Genomic DNA, 22,799 nt, shown 5'->3' with positions numbered 1-22,799 from the left:
CAGTGTGCCCACAATGCCCCATCATCATACAGCTAGGACTGTTTCTTGTTCGCAGAGCGAAAATGGAAATTATTGTTTTTTCTTTATATTTGTATGAATTTTTGTATAGATTCGTATAGATCTAACAAGCTTTGAAGTGGTGTGGTTATGCGAAATATTACCAGCTCCGTAGGGCATGTACATGTCATAGTCATGCACAGCGAAGAAGAGGAACAAGAAACCGAAAAATGAAAGGTTATATTTCTTTTATTTTTTTAAGCCATGCTCCCCGTAGAAAAAGACGTCGCTAGTGAAAAAAAAATGGTTTCCTGACATCTCTTCAGCCATGTGCAGATCGTGCAGGTGTGAATGTACGCGTTACGCGCGCTTGTCTCCACCAGGGCCTTGCGGGCATCCGCACACAGTGCTGTGGTACAAGTATTGAAGTCGGTCTAGCAGCACATCGTATCTGTACCTTCCACTCCTGGCACTAAACGGGTCGCTCATCCTGCGTCCATTCAGATGGAGCTGACCTCGAACTATCCTAACGTAGTTTGGGTACAGATGGACGAATGCCTTCAGGATGACGACCTGCAGGATCGGGTGACACGGAGCTTTCTTCTGAAGGCAAGCTTCGACCATGTCGCACACGGCCACACGGATGGTTTCGTGGCGGATGAAGTCGTTGTAACCACTAGCCTCGCCTGGTTCCTTTCGTCTCACGAGAGCGGGTTCGTTGAAGTACGGGTCGGTTGTCATCAACGAGAGAAGAGCGTTCAGCACGACGCGAATACGGTGCGTCGGCTTCCAGCTGGCCCCTGGCCAGGTGCTGAGGATGCTGAGGCAAATCATGCCGCTCTCGTTGAAGTTTGGGCCGAAACGCACCCGTCCCTCGTCCGTGGTCATGAGGCGCACCTGCGGAGGCTTGGCGGGGTACTCGGGAGGGCACCTCATCACGAACCAGAAAAATCCACCCTCGTAGGGCGTCCCGGGGGGTCCCAGCAGCAGCGCCTGGATCATAGTAACGTCATCATCATGGGGTACGACATACGTTCCCGGAACTGGCTTAAGGTAGATGTCCACGAGGGCCCTCCTGGTCTCTACGAGGCACTGGGGGGACGGCTGCGTTCGCAGGCGCCTCATCGGGTCCCAGAAGCCCAGGTAGGACATCAAGACGGGTTCCGGGTCTTCCCTGTCTTCTCGCTCTTGAGCCATTGCAGGAGCTTGCTGACGAAAAGCACCGGCGACTAAAAATAACAAAAGGACGCGCGTATCACAAGCAGATGGTATGGTATGGTATGGTATGCCTTATCTGATGGCGCATACCCACTGCGGGGGATTGGCCAAGATTTGGATGGAATTATGCAATCTTTTTTAATACTAAAATCTGTAAAGCTAACTGGAGAAAATGAACAAACATAATATATTTAAGAATTCAAGAAAATCTATTTGAAGCACTTATAAATTCCTCCACGTCTGAGCAAATATCCCCGTGGCACTTTCCAAGAGAGGAGGCTCCTAAAGAAAGGATATTTAGAATAGAAAAGCTTAAACCAAGCTGTGTAAATTTTGATTCTAGAATATTTTTTCTTAAAGAAGAAAAACGGCGGCAGAATATGAAAAAATGATCTATTGTTTCATCGTTTCCACAGAATGGGCACAGAGGGGAGGGCACCAGACCAGCCCTGTGACGATAGAAGTTTAATATTGGTACCCGACAACGTAATCGGGTAAAGATGACTTCAGTTTTTCTGGTGTGAAAGGAATTTTTGGGCCAAGGGAATAGGAGGTGTCGATATTCTGAAAAATTAGCTACAGCTGGGTTCAAAAAGTTTTGAATAGTTGAATATCTCCTGAATCTAGTAGTCGTTAGGTAAGCTATTGTAAGAAGTAATCGTAATACAGGGCCACTGAGGGCCGCTCTCGCGAGACTGTCAGCCATTTCGTTCATGACTAATCCTTTATGTCCAGGCACCCAAAACAATCTCATTAAATTTATGTGGGCAGGCACTAGAAAATTAAATGTACGTAAAAGGTTAGTGACACTATTTGCTGTGAGCGAGGAACATAAAGATAAAGCATATGTTATTATTACTACCGCCGATATTGATGAATTTAGTTTGCGTAGGGCTAGAACTACAGCTAGATATTCAGCCAGAAATACGGAAAAGAAGTCCGGAATCCTGATTGCGAATGACCAATCTAGAGCAGGAGAGAAAATGCCAATTCCATATTTTTCTTCACACTGTGAGGCGTCTGTCGCAATCACCATACTTATAGATAAACTTAATAAATGGTCTTGTAATAGGCCGTTTAATATATTATAAGAAAGGAGTTTTGCGTTGTTTCGGTAAATGTCATCATATATGATTTGTAGATTCTCTCGCAGATCACAAATAGGCGGCACCTCCCAGATACGTACATTTAAGGGATTGAATAATGTTTGTACAAAGACCAACCACCTGGGGTGTGTGAAAACGAGGCCTGTGTACTCCGAAGGATAGTGCAGGCTGGGAAATGAATATGCATTCTAATCTCGTAATAGGGGATTCATACAACTTTAAGACTGTTTGTACCGTCAGTAAACGAAATCTATACAATAGTGAGGGTAACCTGACTTCTTGGCGTAGTATGTTATTGGCAACACATTTCGGTAATCCACAACACAGTCGTAGGGCTTCCCGCTCAAGCAGAACAAGGGGACGTTATTCATAAGCTGGCGCACCAGAAAATAACACACATCCAAATTCTAAAATGGGCCGCACATACATTTTATATACCATTAAAAGTGGATCTCTCCGCATTCCGGACCGACTGTTGCACAGCTTACGAAGCATACCAACGGCTCTCACTCCTTTTTCAACTATATGGTCAATATGGCCGAGCCAGCTGAGGGAACCGTCATATACTACACCTGAATATTTCACAGAGTCCACTTGAGGTATAGTCTCGAGGCGATGGGATAACGATATGTTAACAGAATTGTTAAGAGGGAAAACCAATATGGAGCATTTTCTAACGTTAAGTGAAAGGCGAATTTTGTTTAACCAGGTTTCTATGGCATAGAGGTAGTTCTGTAGTCGATAATATAGAGAGTGGATATCACTGTCTGATGCGAAGAAAGCAATGTCATATGCGTATACGTATGTTCGTACATCTTGATGAAGATGAATGGAACACATCAGAATGTTAAAAAGTAATGGTGAAGTGACAGCTCCTTGAGGAACACCACGTGATTGATTATAAATACTAGAGGAAAAGCCTCTTAGAGAGCAGTAAAATGTTCCTCCATTTAAAAATTCATCAATCCAGTTTGAAAAATAATTTGGAATATCTAGATTTCGCAAAAGTTTTCTACGCTGTCGTATGCTTTGGAAATGTCTAATCCATCGAGAGCACCTATTTGCCTCTGTCGCCGTGCTAATTTTATTCTACTTTCTAAGTCCACCTGAGCAGGCCAAATGGAACATGATGGTCGGAATCCAATTTGGCAGGGACTAAGCAAGTCTTTGTTCTGTATAAATTTAATCATACGGGCATGTAGAATTATTTCAATTAATTTAACCAAATTTGAAGTTAGGGCAATTGGTCTTATGTTATCTATTGTATATCCTTCCCCATGATTTTTAAAAATTGGGATGATTTTAGCGATTTTCCACGCAGACGGAATCCATGAAAACCGAATTGAGTAATTTACAACAGCTAAAAGGTCCTCAGAAGCTTCCTTAAATAAGATTCTGATCATAGCAGATGTTACCCCATCCACGCCGGGAGCTGAACCTGGAAGCCGCTCCACAATTTCAGCCAATTCCAACATAGAGATTTCTGTAAAATCATCTGATGCCCTTCGTAAGCGAGAACTAATCTCTAATCCCTTCGCGATTTCTTCTAGTGATTGTTTTATTTCATCGCTACTTAAGATTATAGAGTCAATATTAATTTGACGCGGAAGAACTTTTCTACTGCGGAGAAAACGGAACAATGCACGCTTATTTTTATTGTTAGACAAGAAATCAAAATGCTTACAGTCGAATTCATCTTTGGCTTTAGAGACTGTATGTTTAAAGACTGCTCGAAAAAATTTATAGTCACTCCAATTTTGCGGACTCTGGTTATGTAATAATTTTTTCCAAGCAGCTTTTCTCTTTCTGTAGTCTCGGGTGCATTCCTCATTCCACCAAGGGCTGTAAGAATTTCTTTTATTCAATCTAATCTCAAATTGAGCCTTTTTTCGAGAGCTTTCCAAAGCGGAACAGATAATCGTGGTTTTTTGTTCTGTAGGCGTATCAGACAGAGATGGAAGAACATTTCGTAAGCATTTTTTAAAAATGTCGTAGTTTATGAAAGTTCGAACCTGGTCACTCATAAATGTTACAGGACGGGCAACTTCAAATACTATTCGAACTGCTTGTCGAACATTCAACAGTCGACCAAGAAGTTACGGAAAGACTCGGGTCACAGAATGTAAGATCTATTGAAGAGTAAGATCGACCTCGCACAAACGTAATAGATCCGGAGTTAACACACGTTAGCCGATTGTCCAAAGACCAGTTCCATAATCGGGTGCCGCACAAATCTATTCTTAAACCCCATGATATATGGTGAGAATTGAAATCACCTGCGATTAGAATTTCACGTCCACAAGAGTTAATAACACTATCCAGTGTGCTGATGTCCTGTACGCCAGATGGAAAATATACATTAACTATGGTGAAGGGACAACATCCAGGAAGAACTAGCTATATCGCTAGCATTTCACACTCTGGAGTAGAAACTTGAAATGAAATTTAGCCTTATGGCAAATTCTAGATGAAATGAGTGTAATTAATCCGCCGCCTCTTGTAGGACGGTCTAAACGAAATGATCTGTAGAATTTTATTTGAGAAGATTTCGCAGGATTTAGCCACGTTTCTTGTAACATAATTAAATCAGGATTAAGTTGAGAAGTTAGACAAGATAAATCTACTGAAGCCGAGTATAAAGAGCGGCAGTTCCACTGAAGCACTTTTAGCGATCCTATGTTTTGGAAAGTGCAGCAGCCGAAACTGCCTTCTGTAGAATGCTTTGCTTTAGCACAGCACTGGACTGACTTTTCTTAGCTTTTGAGTGAGGACCGGGGGAAGTGTCTTCATTGATAGAATACATGGTTCTTTGATATGCTCGAGTATTTTGTTCCACCACTGTCATCTCCAAATCTGTGTTAATCAGATTACCAGTTGTAGGGTCCGTGGAAGAGGAAGTCGAAGGTTCACTATCATCATTGGAAGGAATGGTATTTGAGCTTTTATGACTAGCTTGGTGCTCAGGATCAACTGTTTGCGTTGTCACAGGAGTTGGACAGGTAGTTTGCATCAAATGAGACAAATGACTAGAGATGGCCTGTGAGATACATTCACCCAGGCTCATTGCCAACCGTTACATAGCTTTGGTAACTGCCTTTTCCACAGCGGCCTCTATAGTTGTAGTAAGGGATTGGTCCGTGGTAAGATTTTGTCTGCCTATAATCCCCGCATAGCCAGATGCCCTTTCTTTCACAATGTTAATTGCCTCCATCCTAGAGCAGCGTCGTCGGTCTAATATTTCAATCACTTGTAATTCTTGAGCCCTAACAGAACAGTTAGAATAATCGGCTGGATGATTTCCATCACAGAGACAGCATCGCTCTTCTTGGGCACTACAATCACTTTGAGCGTGTTCTTCCCCACATGCGCAACAACGTTGTCTAGACTTACACCCTGCCATACTATGGCCGTACCGCCAGCATTTACGGCATTGAAGCGGACGCTATGCCAGGGGTTCAACTCTGAACACAAGGGGCCACACCTTTAGTTCTGATGGGCAGGAAGTTCCAGCAAAAGTTGCAATCACCGATTCTGTTGGGACCCGCTTATTGTCTACCATTCGATTGCATCGGTAAATAGCAATTACTCCAGTCCCAGACAACCTCTCTAGTGTTTCAGCGGGAGAAAGATCAGCATCGACACCTCTGACTATTCCCTTAGTGAAGGCGAGACGAGCAGGGATGTAGGCACTCACCGGTAATGACGCGAAAGATGAACACTTAAGCAAATCCGCGAAACAGGTCTGGTCTGGTGATCGACACACGATACCTCCGCGGCCGAACTGCCACACTTCCGTGATGGTCTGGTATGAAGATTTAGCAGCCTGCAGAGCTTTCTGGATCGCCTGGGGATTGGTCAGACGTATAGAGCCTCCATTTGAAGGAACCAGAGCCACCGGGATGCTGCTCACACCCCTGCGGATGAACAAATCTAGAGGTAGATCATCCGTTGGAGTAGAGGCCGTTCAAGGGGAAAAACCCCCGCCGGGGGAGTTCTTGGACATTAGCCTAGGATGAAGCTGATGTTAGAGTAAGTGATAGCTCAATAAATAAGATTAGTAAAGCCTAATATTACCCAAAACCTGGCCAAGAGACAGGAGCCGCAGCGAACGCTTCCGAACGCCAGAGCACGCGCCACGTGAGCCTTCTACAAGCAGATGATGAGGATGATGATGATTATCCACAGTACAAATGGCACATACCCACCGTGGGGGATCGGCCAAGAATAGGGCGGTTGGGAGAAAATGGATTTAAAAAAATTAGAAAAAGACAAAAAGAAAGTAAAAAAGGAAGATGAATTCTGCGTGGTGTTCTAATTACTTATTATAATTGACTATTTTAGGAAGGCAGTCGATTCGAATTAATGATAAAGTTTTGCATTGCAGTGCAAACATTCTGGTGGCTGTACCCAAATGTGGAAGCGCCAAACGAAAGCAAGACGGGAGCGTTCATGCTGAGGCCAAGTTTGTTTAAAGGGTCCTCAAGCACCCTTTTCCTTACTGAGGATAATCGTCGGCAAGCAAGGAGAAAGTGATCAATCGTTTCTGGTTCGCCGCACTGTATACACACAAAGGAGATGCCGCCAAACCAGCCCCGTGTGTATAGAAATTTAGTGTCGGGACGCGGCAACGTATCCTGGTTAGTGTAATCTTTAATTTAGGTGTTGGGCAGAATTTACGATTCCAAGGGAATAGTAGATGGTGGTAGTCAGAATGCGAAGCCGTACTAGAATTATATATCTCAATCATCATTGTTAATCTCCTAAACCTAGCGGCAGTGATATAGGCGGTTGGGGGAACGGCAGGTACTAAAGGACCCCCCAGGGAAGCCTTTGCTAATGAATCTGTGCACTCATTCAAAGGCAAACCTTTGTGCCCGTGCACCCAAATTAAGCGAAGCAAACTCAAATGAGACGAAGCTAAAAGATGTAACTCTTGCAAAATTTTGGAGTCACTACGCGTTGTAAGCGATGAACATAGAGAGAGTGAGTCGGTGATAATAGCAACTGATGAATGAGAGGGGTTCAACTTCCGTAATGCTAAAATCACAGCTAAGAATTCCGCTGTGTAGATAGGAGTAAAATCTGGAAGTCTAATCAAATAGGACCAATCTAGCGATTGAGAAAAAATTCCTACACCTGCCTTTTCGTGGTTCTGTGATGCATCTGTAGCTATTATAGCATTGGTCTGAATATGACACAAGTTATCATCCAGCATGACATTGAGAATTCGTGAAGATAAAAGTTTTGCATTATTTGGGTAGATGTTATCAAAAATTATTTCTAGAGAGAGGGTAGTAGACTTGGCAGGAGTTATATTATAGAGCTTAACATTCAATGGCTCCAGTATTGCCTGCTCAAAAACCACCTGTGGCGTGTGAAAACGGGGCCAGTGGACATTAAAAAATAAAGTGGGCTGACTTATAAACACTGTCTGGTGTCTTCTGAAATGTGATTCGTGCAGTCGCAGAAAGGTTTGGACTGTTAGTAGTCTGAATCTAGCCATTAACGATGGCACTCGCGCTTCCAGGTAAAGCACAGCGTTCGATACGAATTTGGGGAGGCCAAGGCAGAGTCGGAGCGTATCCCGTTCTATTAAAACAAGGGGACAAATTTTGTACGCGGCACTTCCAGATAACAGAACACACCCAAATTCTAATACTGGCCTGACATACATGCTGTATATCATTAGTAGTGTGTCTCTTCGCATGCCAGACCTATTGTTGCTCAGCCGTTGTAATATTCTGAGAGCACGGCCCCCTTTTTTAGCAATATACTCAATATGCGGTAGCCAATTGAGTTTATTGTCATAAATCACCCCAAGGTACTTGGTTTGTTCAACTTGGGGGATGACTTTGTTCTGATAACAGAGAGTTAAATACACTGGACTGCTTAGCGGAAAGACCAGCACCGCACTCATGTTAACGTTCAGAGATAGGCGAATTCCTTCCAACCATTTTTCAAGTGTGTTGAGATAAGCTTGCAATTTTCCGTAAAGAGACTGAATGTCGTCTGCAGAAGCAAAAAATGCAATAACATCTGCGTAAACATATGTGTTTACATCAGCCTGACAAGGTATACCATTTAGTAATATATTGAAAAATAGGGGAGACAAAACGGCCCCTTGAGGTACACCCCTGGTCTATGTAAACCTTTTAGAGGCGATGCCATTCCTAACACAGAAAAATTCTCTCTCCCACAAAAACTCGGCTGTCCATCTTATAAAGTAATGTGGGAGATCTAGTGCATTCATTCTATCCAATAATATTGCATGCTCGACACTATCATAAGCTTTGGCAATATCTAGCGTGACCAGTGCAGCACATCGCCCGTGGCGCCGTGCAATATGAATTCTACTTTCTATGTCTGCGTGCGCACACCAGATGGACATGCCTGGTCTAAAACCAATTTGGAAAGGGCTGAGCAGTTCTCTGGTGTTCACGAACTTCATGATTCAGATATTTATTATTCTTTCGATTAGCTTAACAAGGTTTGACGTTAATGAAATAGGCCGAATGTTCTCCAGTGTATATCCACTACCTTGATTTTTGAGTAATAATATTACTTTAGCGAGTTTCATTTGCAATGGTATCCAAGCCTTCTCAATAGAATGATTAACTAGAGCCAATAAGACATCAGGATACTCCTTATACAAAATTTTTATCATTGCGGTGGTAACTTCATCCGGACCTGGGGCAGCAGCGGGCAAACTTACAACCACTGAGACCAATTCCGGTAATGACACATCTTCGAAATTGTCCACAGAGCCAAGCAATAAAGGTCGAAAAGGGAGACAAGATGAAAAGCGGCTCTCAAGCCCTTTGCCAATTTTTTCCAGGAACTCAGTAATTTCATTCGGTGTAAGAACAAGTGAGTCTGCATTGATTGCTGGTTGAATCATCTTCAGTGATCGTAGAAAGCAGAATAATGCCCCTCGGTTGCGTGTTTGGGACAAGAAATCAAAATGTCTGATGAATCAAAACTCTTCTTTCGCTTTAGAAACTGTACGTTTAAAGGTGACCGCTATGTATTTGTAATCATTCCAGTTTTTTGGACACTGGTTGTATAGAAGCTATTTCCACGCAGCTTTCCTCCGCCTAAATTCTCTAGTGCAGTCGTCATTCCACAATTTACTAGGGCTATTGCTTTTACTCGAACAAATTACAAATTCAGATCGTTTTTTAGAATCCTCCAATACCGAACATAAACTATGAGCCTTTTGAATACAACTCATATGTCTGATTGAATTAAACGCTGTTTTCAAACAAGTATTAAAACGAGTATAATTAATAAAACTTCTCTTATGAAGCTCCGGAGAGGTTAGCGGGCCTACCACTTCAATAACAACAGGCAGGTTGTCACTGTTTGTAGCGCAGTCAATCGTTGACCACGATGATACAACAATATTTGTTCCAGAGAACGTCAGATCTAAAACAGAGCGAGACTGTCCTCGGAGAAACGTAACGGCTCCAGTGTTCATGCAGGAAAGCCCATCATCTACTGCCCATTCCCACAGTCGTTTACCACACTGACCCATTTTGTATCCCCATGATACATGGTGCGAATTGAAATCACCAGCTAAGATTATATCTTTTCCGCAATTTGCTATAATTGAATCTAAGGAACTATTCTTCTGGACCCCAACAGGAAAGTAAGAATTTACGACTGTGAAAGGTCTACATCCGGGCAAATTTATTTCCACCGCAAGCATTTCGCTGTCTGGGGCCATTAACGTGAATGCTAACTTTGTTATGTGGCAAAATTTAGTTGAAATAAATATTACAATACCTCCGCCTCTAGTAGGACGGTCCAAACGAAAACATCGATAATTTCGCAATGAAAATTTTTTCCTGTATACAACCACGTTTCTTGTAAAAGTATGATATCCGGACAAAACTGATGTGTGAGATGAAGTAAATCTGTTGAAGCAGCAAGTATAGAACGACAATTCCACTGAAGCACTCTCATCAGCCCTTGGGCGGCGAGAGCACCGCAGTGGCAATTGCTCTCTCCAAAATAGTCTGTTAACTCGGCGCCATTAGGGCTTTTCTTAGGTTTAGAATGGGGGCGAGAATTTGAGCTAACATTAATGGGGGACCCGCGACGTCTGGGGGCCCGTGACTCCACATCCATAGTCGATGCATCATCCGATTCCAAGTTACTGGGACCAGCCATATTTGATTCCTTGTCCGTACTGACGATTGGCAGATTGGACATGTTGAGCTCAGGTACCACATTAGGAAGAGGTACAGAAGTTGCCTGCAGCAGTTGCGTTAATTGTGCGGACACAATTTGCGATATACAGTCAGACACACTTTCAACGAGGCGTTCCATGACCTTAGCCATTGACTATTCTACCGCGGTTGCAATCGCTTCTGAAATGGTTGAATCCATGGCAGCAGGTTGCCGCGCCACAACACCAGCGTAACCATGTGATCTTTCCTTTACGGCTACAGTAGCCTCTCTGCGGGAGCAACGCCTTTTATCCATTACTTCAAGAATTTGAATTTCTTGTGATTGGGAAGGGCAGTCAGAATTATTAGCCTGATGCGCACCTCCACATAGGCAACACTTCTCCGTTTGAGTTACGCACTCGTTGCCCGGATGTCCCTCACCACAGACGCAGCAACGAGGGCTAGACTTGCAGCCACCCGCACTGTGTCCAAAACGCCCACAACTACGGCATTGTAACGGGCGCGATGCCAGAGGGTCTACACGAAAAATTAGTGGCCAGATTTTTAATTCTGAAGGACATGATGTACCCGCAAACGTGGCAATCACAGATTCTGTCGGTACACGTACGTTATCAGCCACGCGGTTGTACCGATAAATGGCAATAACACCTGCCGCAGAGAGCTCTTCCAGTGTTTCTGACGGACTCAGTCGAGAGTCCACACCACGCACTATTCCCTTCGTGCATGCCAGATGAGGTGGAATGAAAGCGTTCACCTTAATGGAGCCAAACGAGGAACATTTTAGTAGATCTGCTACACATGCCTCATCTGGCGATCTGCAGACGATGCCTCCTTGTCCAAATTGTCGAACATCTGTGATATGCAGGTAGTGATGAGTCACAGATTTAAGATCAGCCTGAATTGCTTGCGGGTTATTGATTCGAATGGAGCCGCCATTTAAAGGTACCAGCGCCACCGGAATGCTGCTCACTCCACTACGAAAAAAGGCTTCTAGAGGCATTTGATGAGGAGGAACAGAAGCTGATGAGCGGCAGCGCCCCTGGCCAGGCGAGCTATTCGTTATGAGGACGGGCTGACTGTCTCAACCAAAACAGTACAGCCTTCTGTAGCTTATTGCCAAAAATCAAGCTTAAACCGCCCAACACTTAGCCGAGCACCCCATAGCGCTTACGTGACCACCAGATGCTTGCTTGTCTTCTTCCCACTGAGAGGACGAGAAACGAGGGACGCGCTCCGAAGCGTCCGAGAGCTGCGTGGGAGAATTGTTGTTGTTGTTGTCCTGAGTGATTGTGGCGCATACCCACAGTGGGGGATTGGCCATGAATCGGGTGGTTATATTCGGTGCATAAAAACAAGGGAATTAACGAATAGAATACTGGAGTTTAGACAGGAAAATTTTGTGTGGGAGAATCTGTGTGCGTTGCAGATGGCAGCAACCTTATTTCCTTTCTCGCTATATCATGGGGCATACCCACTACGGGGGATTGACCAAGAAGCCAGTGGCTATACGAATGGGGGAAGGTAAAATTGGAGAAAAAGCTATTTATCAGGGTAAAATTGTATTTTACAAGAAATAAAGTAGACAAATTCATCTTAGAGACATTTGCTTTGTCTCTAAGGCCAAGAAAAATGTATCTAATGTCTACTTTAGTTCTTGTACACGTTGTCCTTACAAACGTGTGCTTTAGGAAAGGTCAGCAAGATTATGGACAATAAATTGTATTCAATTTCAAATTACGAATTTGTAAAATAACAAATAATAAATAACCAGGTATTCTCCTTGTGTCTCAAAGGAATTCGCAGATGGCCATGCATACGTGTCTGTGGCTATACCCGATGTAGACAGCCCAAAGGAGAGAATATTGTCACAGTCTGAAATGATAAAAGAAGAGGACGTGGATGGTGGCCTTGAAGACAACAATGAAGATTTTCGCAACCGCTTCTCTACGCATGTTGGCAAATTCAAAAAATAAAACCACAGTTTCACAGTTGTAATATTATTAATAATATTATTTTAAATTTAACTTACCCTTTTTCACGTCTATCCTTTACTGTATTAACTTTATTAGGTTCATATTACTATTCCTTTCTAAGCGAGGCTGACTACCTTAGTATAGTTTACTTTATTTCTTTTATTATCGGTTTATCTCTCATCTTCAATAATTCATTTATTTTCCTTTTTATTACTCATTTATTTATTAACAAATTTCTCTCAATTTACAATAATATACCACCATGTTCGTGTTCTATCCCCCACAGTAGGTTTGTGCCATTATTTGAGGCTTCATCATCATCATCAGCATGTTGGCTCAGCCATTAAAAAGCCATCTGTAAATCCGCGTACGCTTCTGCGTTCCCGTAACATCATATTCAGTGTTACAGCAATGCCCAAATTTTAAAATAGAATTTCTAAATGATATTCCCTCTGGCTTTTAAGTAGACGGCAGTTAAATAAAAAATTATCTATGGTTCGAGGTTCTTTGCCCATAGGGCATAGAGTGGACGGCGCAGAGCAGACCTACGTAAATAAAAATTTAATGGCGGAAGACTGCAGCGTAATTTTGTGAGTTCGATTTCTAATTTATGTGCGGGAGACCATTGATTGTCCCATGGGAAAAGCAAATGGTCAACGTCTGTTTTTTTTAAATGTGTGTCTTGCCTCTTAACAGCTTTTATCAAAGAAAGACTTCTAAATCTAGCCGCGGTGATAAAAGCAGAAGTCGAAGTAACAGACGTGACTCGTTCATCTACGGATGCGTGCGCAAGTGTGTCGGCCGTTTTGTATAAACCAAACCACGATCACCTGGTACCCGTATCAAGAGTACCAGACGTAAAATCAAAGTCATTGTTGTTTTTAATACATTCAAAACTGTAATGTCTGTGCATAAGGGGAGTGCTGGGCACACTGACATGGAATCGGTCACAATTGAACTGTCGTATAATTTATTGTAAGTTTTCCAAGAGATAAAGTAATTGCTAATAATGCTGCCTCAAAAATGGCTGCAAAATTAGGAAGTCGCAATGAATGAGACCAGTATGGTGCCTCGAAGAAACGTCTACACCAGCTTTTACTTCACACATTGACGCATCCGTCACTATTACATTATTGTTTTTCAGTTGCACTGAATGTTCTTGTAACAGGCTGCTTAAATATCTAGTGGGCAGGAGTTTAGCATTGGAAAGAAATACATCATCAAATTCGATTTTGATAGTATTTTCGGGGAATTAGCCCGCCTGTCTAAACATTTAATGGTTCTAGTTGTCCGTGCAGAAAATCAGCCAGCGGGTTCTATAGAAGGGCCCATGTTTCATCAAGGAACGGAGATTTTGCCTTTGTAAATACAAACTACGTCGAAGGCCACAAAGCAATTCAATACGACCTCCTTCAACACGCTTGAACAAACAAGCCTAGCTTCGTGGCCGTTTCGCATACCGAAGGTGCTGGGTTCGATTTCATCCTAAACACCAATTTTCTTTTGAGCTCAATCACTTTCCTATGGTTACAGGAACCACCCTGAGGAATTTAGTGTCAATGCGAACATTGTTCGGCCTGTTAACGAATTTTATTAATTCTTCACTTCCATCGGGAGTTTTCGCTCACGTTCGACGCACGGTCAATGCACGAACAACGCCGACGACGCCGGACTTTCTGCGTAATGGGACCCTTAAAGCTATCGCTTTAAAATTCATGCTCTCTAGGACAATGAGGAGAATGACATGGCTCGACACTGTCGTATGCCTTATCTGTATAGAGAGTAACCAACGCTACATACTACCGCCTGTGTCGCGCAAGCTTAATACGTCCCTCCAAATCAACATGCGTGCACGACATCGAGCATCTGGGTATAAATTCAATCGCACAAGAGTTCAGCAATGTCTTCTCAGTTAACAACCACATTGTATGGACATATAACATTCCTTCTATTCGTCTCATAACATTAGACGCTATTCTATTGGGCCTTATGTGGGCCATATATGGAATCCCGGTCCTTGTTTCTTAAGTAGGCGGAGAATTTTAGCGAGCCTCTAATCTGGAGGAACACGGCCTTTCTTAAGGGAGTATATTTGTAGATATTAAGGAAGTCCTGTGGAAACACATCAAATAATATCTTTAAGATGCCCCTTGTGATACCAGCTGGACTGGAAGCTGAGGGAGCTATCAGTCGCACCACGTGCACAAGCTCTTCAATCGTTACATTTATAAAATTATTCCTAGATGCAAGCATAATCTATTATAAAACGCGCTGTACAAGGGCAACCTTGGGCCTTGATCTTAAAAAGACTTTTGATAAATCCAAGCACGCAACCATGGGCGCTATAACGTAAAATGATTCCAAACTGTTTTGATTCCAATTTCTGCAATCGGCCTCCACGATTGGTCCAAACATTTTCGCGCCACTCACAATTTTGCCTGTCTGTCACACTGCGTCACGAAAACCGCGATAGCTCCCCATCTGATATAACGTGTACACGCTGATTATGCATGATTAAACCCCACAAAATAAAAATACTCATTCCTGACTTGACGCCTTTTTACCATTAGCCCTCTGGTATTTGTTCAATGTTTTCTGGCCACGCCCACTTCGCCTGTCTCTCACGCAACGTCACGAAGCCGCGAAAACTCACCCGTCAAAGTGACGTGTACGCGAAAAAAATGCATTATTATGCCGAACAAAACTGAAACCTTTTCTGAATAGCCACAGACTGCCCCGTTCCAAAAGGAATAGAAGATGGCTGCCCACCGATCGCTCAGGCCCTCGCTACTCCTACCTGCCGGTGAGCATCTATTTATTTGCGCATGATAAACCTTTTGGCGTGGCAGTAAAACGTTATAGAGCCCTTTCGCATTCATACGACATCGCTCTGACAACTCTTCCTTGCTGAGGATCCGTTTTAGCGGCATTCTTATCCTTCCGTTGCACGCCGCCGCGATTTTCGACCAGCCACCGCAAGCTAAGTGAGGCGAAGTGGACCAATTCGAGAAGCCGGCACCACCCTCTTCATGCGGTTATCTATTTTCGCTGTGCTGGCTCGGCCCAATCGAAATCCTCTTCACTAGAGCGTGCTCCTCGCCTCTTGTCAGCCAATTAGATAAGAAAAACCACTGAGTGTGGACAATGTTATTGGTTTTGAAAGCGAACAAAGGTTACCTCCTATAAACGAGGAGAGTGTTTGATTGCGTTGTTCAGACAACGCTTCGGGTCACCGCCCGATGCTTGCTTCGGTGGTTACGTAAATTTGACGTCAGGAGTTTGGAATCAAAACAGTCTGGAATCATTTTACGTTATAGCGCCCCATATTGGAAAACATTGCACTAATAGGACTAGGGCAACGGACGTATAACTCTGTCATCTCCCCAATGCTGTTCAATCTCGTCTTGACTCCCCGAAAAACTAAATCACATAGAGTCCCTCAATCACACAATCTATGCGGACGATATTACTATCTGGGTCTGTGATGGTGGCGACGGATCAGTATAACAAAGACTCCAGATGGAATAAAAACAGCAGAGGAACAACTGATAGGAACAGGCCTCACATGCTCTGCAAAGAAATCCGAACTTATCTTATACCGCCCGACTCAGAGAGGCAGGCCTCCCAAAGCATACGACAGAAACGAGGCTCTTGAGGAAAACAAGCTACGCACCAAGAACGGGCGGAATATTCTAACCGTCAACCAGCTCAAGGTGCTGGGTCTAGTAATCGAAAACAAAAGTACAAACGGGAAAACCCTAAAGAAGTTAGACACAAAGGTAACAAACACCATGCAATTAATGAAATGAATGACTAACAAGCACCAGGGTATGAATGAAAAAAGTATCATACGGCTGATACCATCATTCGTAATCAGTCCGATCACATACATAGCAGCCTTCCACAATTGGTTTGCAGCTGAAAAGACGAAAACGAACAAGCTGATAAAAAAAGGCATACAAACTAGCACTAGACATTCCCATCAGTTCGAGCACGGATCTCTTCCTAAAGCTAGGCCTCCACAACACACTGGACGAACCCATAGGAGCACAAGAAACATCTCAGGCGCAACGACTAGCCAAAACCAAAACGAGGCGGCGTATGCTATGCAAGCTAAGAATGAATTACCCAAATCAATACGGGAAAAAGAGGACGATAACGAGAGAAATCCGTGGCGAACTCCTCAGTACTAAATATACCCAAGATCATGCCCCCAAAATATACCCAAGTTTACAACAAGGGCAGACGCACGAGTAGAGCAGAGAAAACGATCCAAAGCTGTGGGCCAGACAACAGAGCAACCTTCGAAGACGCGGCTGAATAGCCACACAGAAATAGCTACGTGGCAGTAGTCGTAGATCACACCCAAGAACCCCTTACAAGCGCGTCAGTTAATACCAAACATTCCGAGACAGCAAACGCGGTAGCCACTGCACTACAATTGGTCTCCACGAATGCTGAATACATCATTAGCGATTCTCAGGCGGGCATTAGAAACTATGCTAAGGGTAGGATCTCTCCTGAGGCGTGGCACGTCATCAAAGTCAACGAAGCAAAATTCTCCAGTGCAGAGAAGAACGGCAGGCAATTGCTCTGGTTCCCAGCGCATACCACTCCAGGCATTCCCGCAATGAACCCCAACGAGGTAGCACACCGCGAAGCTGGAGGTCTTACTTACTGAGCTGTGCAAGGAGTGACTTCCATTGGTCAGGGGAACACGGAGGAGGAGATCTGGAGAAAAAAGACAGACTAACAAGATTTAGTGATATTACAAAATTCTATAAAAATCGCAGGCGAATATTACCACCGCCTCACACAAAACTGAACAGAGCTGAGTCAATTGCTTGGAGATGATTACAAACAGAAACCTATGCAAGTCCCGGTGGAATTAAAGACTTTCTACCCCGAGATATACGCGAGCGATGTATGATAGCTATGAGAGTCTGCTAGAGCCAACCTTCAATACATGTTGTGGGGATGTAAAATATATCAAGATAAAATGGCAGTCTCCCCGGAAAATCTACGGGCGCTGTGGTCGGCCGCACTGCTCAGCTCAGAACTCCAAGACCAACTTTTGGGCCGTCCAGCGAGCCATGGAGGCCGTGCCGGAGCAACAGCTCGCAGTGGCCATCTAGGCGGCCACCAGTCCTGGGCCTCCCAATCGCCGAAGTCTAAAGAAAGTTATCTCACTCACTCGGATGCAAGCCTGGCAACGTTCAATTGTTTTCAACGTTTTCTAAGCTTCTGGCAATTCATTTCGTCCAATGATTCTAGCAATTATTTAGGCGATAGAATAACTGAGTCGGTATTCGTGGCCGTCGGTACAGCCTCTCGAAAGCGAAGAAATTGAAAAAGCACCTTTTCTTTATTGCCGCTCGCCGACGGAAAATTATAACGTTTCTCGTCGTAATAATTTTTTGCTAATGAGACCCGTTCGTTTAAACATAGCTACAGCATAGTCACTCCAATTTGTAGCACTGTGGAGTACACGCAGCCCACTTCTGCCAGTGGCTGGTTACTACGGCACAGCTCGTCAGGCGCGTCTCTGCAGGTGAAGTTGCCGTTGCACCGCACTCACGTAGCGCTGCATCACGCTCTCCTCGTAGTGCAGCGGCTCACCGGCATCGTCCAGGTTACGCGAGCACGTGTCCTGGTGCGCATCCTGCGAGACCAAATAATCTGCTTCGTCGTCCTTGCGCCTGCCTCCGGGAAACGCTGATGAGATGCTTATAGGCGGTTGTTTCCGTGGAGCTGCCGTAGTACTAGCTATGAAAGCACAGTGGCTTCAGCGAACCTGCAGTGTCTTACGTTAGCTCAGAAAGATGATCTTACCTATGAGAAGATTATATCTTTATTTTTGCACATTATTATTATTTACTGCTAAGTAAATACTAGTTAACGCGAAGGTGAACTCATTCCCGTGTAGTTTCTATGGCGAACCGTGGCCAATTTCGCCCTCGTCACATATGAGGCACAGCAACAACAGCAAACCAGGTGGAAGAAGGACACAAACTGAAAGAGATTTGCATACATCAACTGTCGTGCGATGAATACAGTCAAGGCGGTAGGTTTCGCGGTGAACTTGTCATTGCACAATTAAAAAAAAAAAACTGGACTAAGTGAACTGCGGTGCGATGTGCCATGTAACTACCAACATCACGGATTTGTATTATTGCGATAGCAATTATATGGACACTCAAAAGCAGATTTCGGCCGTCGGCGTCGCCGTCGTCGTCGCCGTCGCCGTCGCCGTGTGGTTCCGTATGACGTCAATGGAGATGAAATCGTCGCCGCGCGCGGAACGCTGTATGTGCGAGTGAAAGGGCGCGAGGGGCGCGCGCTTTCACGGGGAGTGAACGCACGGCGGAGAACAAACGCGCGTTCTGCGCCGTGCTCCCTTAAGGGCTGCAGAAGTAGGCGTCTCTTTCCTCCTTTACAATCACCATATATGTAGAGCAAACGCACCTTCTTCCGACGCGCGAGATGCCTTGGGGGAGGGGGGGGGGAGGGGGAGGGAAGGGAGGCGACGTTTAGCTGCGGCACCAAGTGCCTATTTATATCAGAGGCTCCGGCAACAGTCACCAACGCCGCACGCATTTTGAGCGAACGCGGGCGAAACGCCGACGGTGTCGACAACAGTTCTGCGTGTTGCCGGTGCTGCTGCATGTCCAAGTTTATACAGCTGATAAAGCTAATATCATTACTCTGTATAGCTCTCTACAAATTTGCTATCGCAATTGATGCTTCGCACTTTAGGTGAAACTGCGACAACTTTTTCTGCTACCCTGATTGTCTTTGTTTGTATTTTTTTTCCTGGATGACTGTTCTCGTGGCCACTCTGATTGATGATCGAGGCTCAACTCGCACCAAATAAAGCGCTAATCTTTTGCAACCCATGGGCCGACCCAGTCTATGGTACGAATGAAAATAAATACTGATGGAAATCAAACTGCAAGTAATCAAGCAGAAATACACAGTTACATGAATCAGTGCGCAAGGAAATAACCTTCAATCCTGAAAATAGTGAACTCCGGGTGTCTCGAATCCCTTAGAATGCGGTTTCTGGCCATTGCCCTTCAAACATTCCCACCACTTTCAATGTTCAACCGAGCTGGTCGCTATGGCACAGGGGTGGATGCTCACTGTTCCTGCCATCTATTCGTGCTGGTACTATAGTGGGGAGCTCCCTCACGAAAAGGCTTCTTGCTCCACAATCCTCAAATCAGTATGAGGGCAACGCAGTTACGCGAGCCGTTCAGTGCACCACTTTATTATGCCGATAGTATAGACTAACGTTATGCCCTTTCAGTAAGACCACTGGGCAGTTAATCCATAAATGCGAAGAGACGTATAGGAAAAGAGATTTCCCGCACAACATCCCGTTGCAAAAAATTTTGCAGATGGTTAATACGGTCATTAAGTATGAAATATAAGCATGGGGAACTTTCAAGGCGTTTCTTCTGTTACGAGTCCGATGTGGGGTTAATTTCAACAGGCGTGCTATGAGGAAGTTGGGCACCGACCTGTTTTCCCTGACGCTAGCATACAAGGCACGACGTACGTGTTGGGATATATCCATGACTGAAATAGAGTTTGGGGGTTATATATGTAATATATGTAATCGGTCTGAATAAAATAATAACCTTTAAGAATTATGTGTTGTCACGAAAAAAAAATCTGATACCATATTGCAGATGATATCTACTGTAGGTTTAGCGTAGTGTAGGTGTCATCAAATTATGTGTTCTTGTTCTCCAAGACATGTTGTGGTCAGGTGATATTGACATTATGTATACTAAAATGGTTCGCTGAAGTGGCTCAAGAAGAATTTATGAATACGATCCGTTTCAGAGACATGTATCTGAAGTGTTAGCAGAGAGGGTGCGACAGGAATTCGAGTTAAAAGAAAAAAATTTGCTGGCAAAGATTCGCACCAGTGACACTTTAACTACTGCCACTTGTTTTAAAAGATGCACACGAACGTGTCTAACAAGGCGACGCGATGTTGTGTCCACGGAACAAGCCTGAGCTTCTAGCGATAAAATCTTGCGCAGTGCACCATAGATTTAGAGGCGACTATACAATATACCATAGTGCGTGCAGGGAAACGACGTACTGAATGCGTTGAAAGGACCTCTCATTGTAGGTCTGGGTGCATTGGTAAATCTATAGCTAATTGTCTTGACAGACAGCGCGGCAAAATAGAGGATGCAGAAAAGGTCTGTTTAAATGACGGTGCGGTTCAAGAGGGAGACTGCGTTGGAGAAGACCAGTTGTACGAGAACTGGAGTTCAGAAGAGCTTAATTTTTGCGCTAGCTGACACGCTATAGCCTAATTGCCGCGATGATCAGGGCAATAAACTGAAGTTTCTGCGCTCACAAAAAAGTCACAGGCCTGCGCGGCACACGCTGCACAGTCACAGCGTAAGCTGGTGGAGCGGCTCAAGAGTAGCTCCAATTTGGGCACCACGCACAACAGGGTCTTCGCGGCAGTCTGTTCGCCTCGTGCGCCGCGTTTTCAGGCACCTTAACTAGATGGCGCAACCACACTGACGGAGGCTCGGCAGCTCGGGAGCACGTTGGTTGCGTGCCTCGTCTGAATCGCATATCGTCGTCTACGCCTGCGGATGCCGCGTTTTCCGGCATCTTACCAAGATGGCGTCACCATACTGGCGGAGACTCAAGTCGTCTCCCCCTGCGTGCTTGCATTACAAGGCTATTTCCCGCGGCCGGACGGAAAGCGCTTGCGTGGCTCAAAGGTAGAGTATCCGGCTCCCACAGAGTGGGCGCGGGTTCGATCCCGGCAGGAATCGGGTACTTTTTTTCGCGTTTCCGGCGATAGCGGTTACGCGGCAGGAGCCGCCGGCGGCGGCATCATCGCGACCCGAAACGGCTATTGGAATGAGCCCATAACAGCTTACGCTGTAAAACTGCTGCTCCCATCCACGCTGTGAAGGTGGTTGGACAGCGAAGCTGTAGACGACACCCACAACGATTACCCACTGTGACGTCACTTGAATTCACATACGTGGCTCTACAAAGAGTTAAACCAGAGAGAAGCGAATTGTACTTAACCGCACCCTTTATTACTTAACGACAATATAGTAACGCTGTTCTTCTGGTGTCCTTACTTTCCGTGGTCTACCCATGGTATCCAGGAATGAACTGAATGAATTGCCATACCGGGGTGACGTCACTACGTGATTTCTATGCTGTTGGGTGCTTTTCCACTCGGAGTAGCTTACGCAACCGTAATCTTTACCTGGAAATACACGCGGGAGAAGGAAGGAAGCAAGGAAAACATTTATTTGGTCTTGTTAGTTGTGAGTTGCCTCACAAAGTGAGCTGCTCCCACGTTGGGGCCGGCAGGCAGAGCCTTTTGGCCGCGTTGTGGACTTGCTGGACGGCCCATAGTTGCTCGGCCCATAGTTGCCTTTAGCCTGTCCCGATCCTTGGAGAAATTTTCGTTGGTTCGGTTGCACGACCAGAGCATGTATTTTAAGTCAACTGGTGCATTGCAGTCTGCACACTGTGTGTTAGGATATTTGCCTGCCATGTAGAAATGTAGTCTTCTTGGTGTGGGATAAGTGTTTGTTTATAGTAGTCTGAAAGTAAGTGCCTGTGGCCTTTTTAATGTGGGGTGTGGGGTGCTAAATTCTCTTCGGCTGAGATAGAAATGTTTTGTGAGCTCGTTGTATGTAGAGGGGGCATCCTTGTTCTCGCGGAGATGGTTTGTACCCTCGGAGGTGGCGTCGTGGGGGTCAGTTCTCGGGCGCTCTCATGAGCTATCTCATTGAGATTCGGGGGGGGGGGGCTTCTATATATTGCTAGGTGTGCTTGGAACCAGCATAAGGAGTGGTAATAGAAATTGGTCTTTTTGATGATATGTAATGCCTGTTGTGATATTGTACATTTCTGAAAAGCTCGGACTGTACTTCATGAATCGCTATAAATATATGGTGTATTTCTTTCAGTTAGTGCTATAGCGCTCGCTACTTGCTCCGCGACCTCTGGTTTGTTAGTGTTGACCGTGGCAGAGTTTATGGTTTTAGCAGCACAACAGTGAAAGATTTTCTTTCCACATGTCGGGCGGCGTCTACGAAGCAAACTCTTTGCTTTTCTATGCGAATGGTGCGGAGTAGGCAGGCTCCTCTGGCTAGTCTTCTTTCTCGCTACATTGTGTTCAGGGTTCATGTAGCGGGGCAATGGTCTGACTTCATATTGTTTGCGAATGTCCAGTGCTATATCTGCATATAGGGAGTTGATCATTGCTGCGTCAAAGTCTAGTTCTTGGAGTAAGGCTCGACCCGACC

At 44.7% G+C, this 22,799-nt stretch overlaps 1 protein-coding gene across 1 annotated transcript; it reads right to left on the bottom strand.

Moving 5' to 3' along the window:
* Positions 1–335: 335 nt before the first annotated feature.
* On the bottom strand, positions 336–6,450 carry LOC119440777 (ubiquitin-conjugating enzyme E2 Z). The gene is made up of 2 exons (XM_037705659.2): positions 6,396–6,450; positions 336–1,226 (listed from the first exon to the last, which is right to left on the bottom strand). The coding sequence occupies exon 2, from the start codon at positions 1,192–1,194 to the stop codon at positions 358–360; it is 837 nt and encodes a 278-aa protein (XP_037561587.1). The 5' UTR covers positions 1,195–1,226; positions 6,396–6,450; the 3' UTR covers positions 336–357.
* Between the last annotated feature and the right edge of the window lie 16,349 nt (positions 6,451–22,799).

The sequence above is a fragment of the Dermacentor silvarum genome, chromosome 1 (assembly GCF_013339745.2).
Source record: "Dermacentor silvarum isolate Dsil-2018 chromosome 1, BIME_Dsil_1.4, whole genome shotgun sequence".
In the NCBI taxonomy this organism is placed as follows: domain Eukaryota; kingdom Metazoa; phylum Arthropoda; class Arachnida; order Ixodida; family Ixodidae; genus Dermacentor; species Dermacentor silvarum.
The sequence above is the reverse complement of the archived record's forward strand: the minus strand, read 5'-3'. Positions and strand labels throughout refer to the sequence as shown.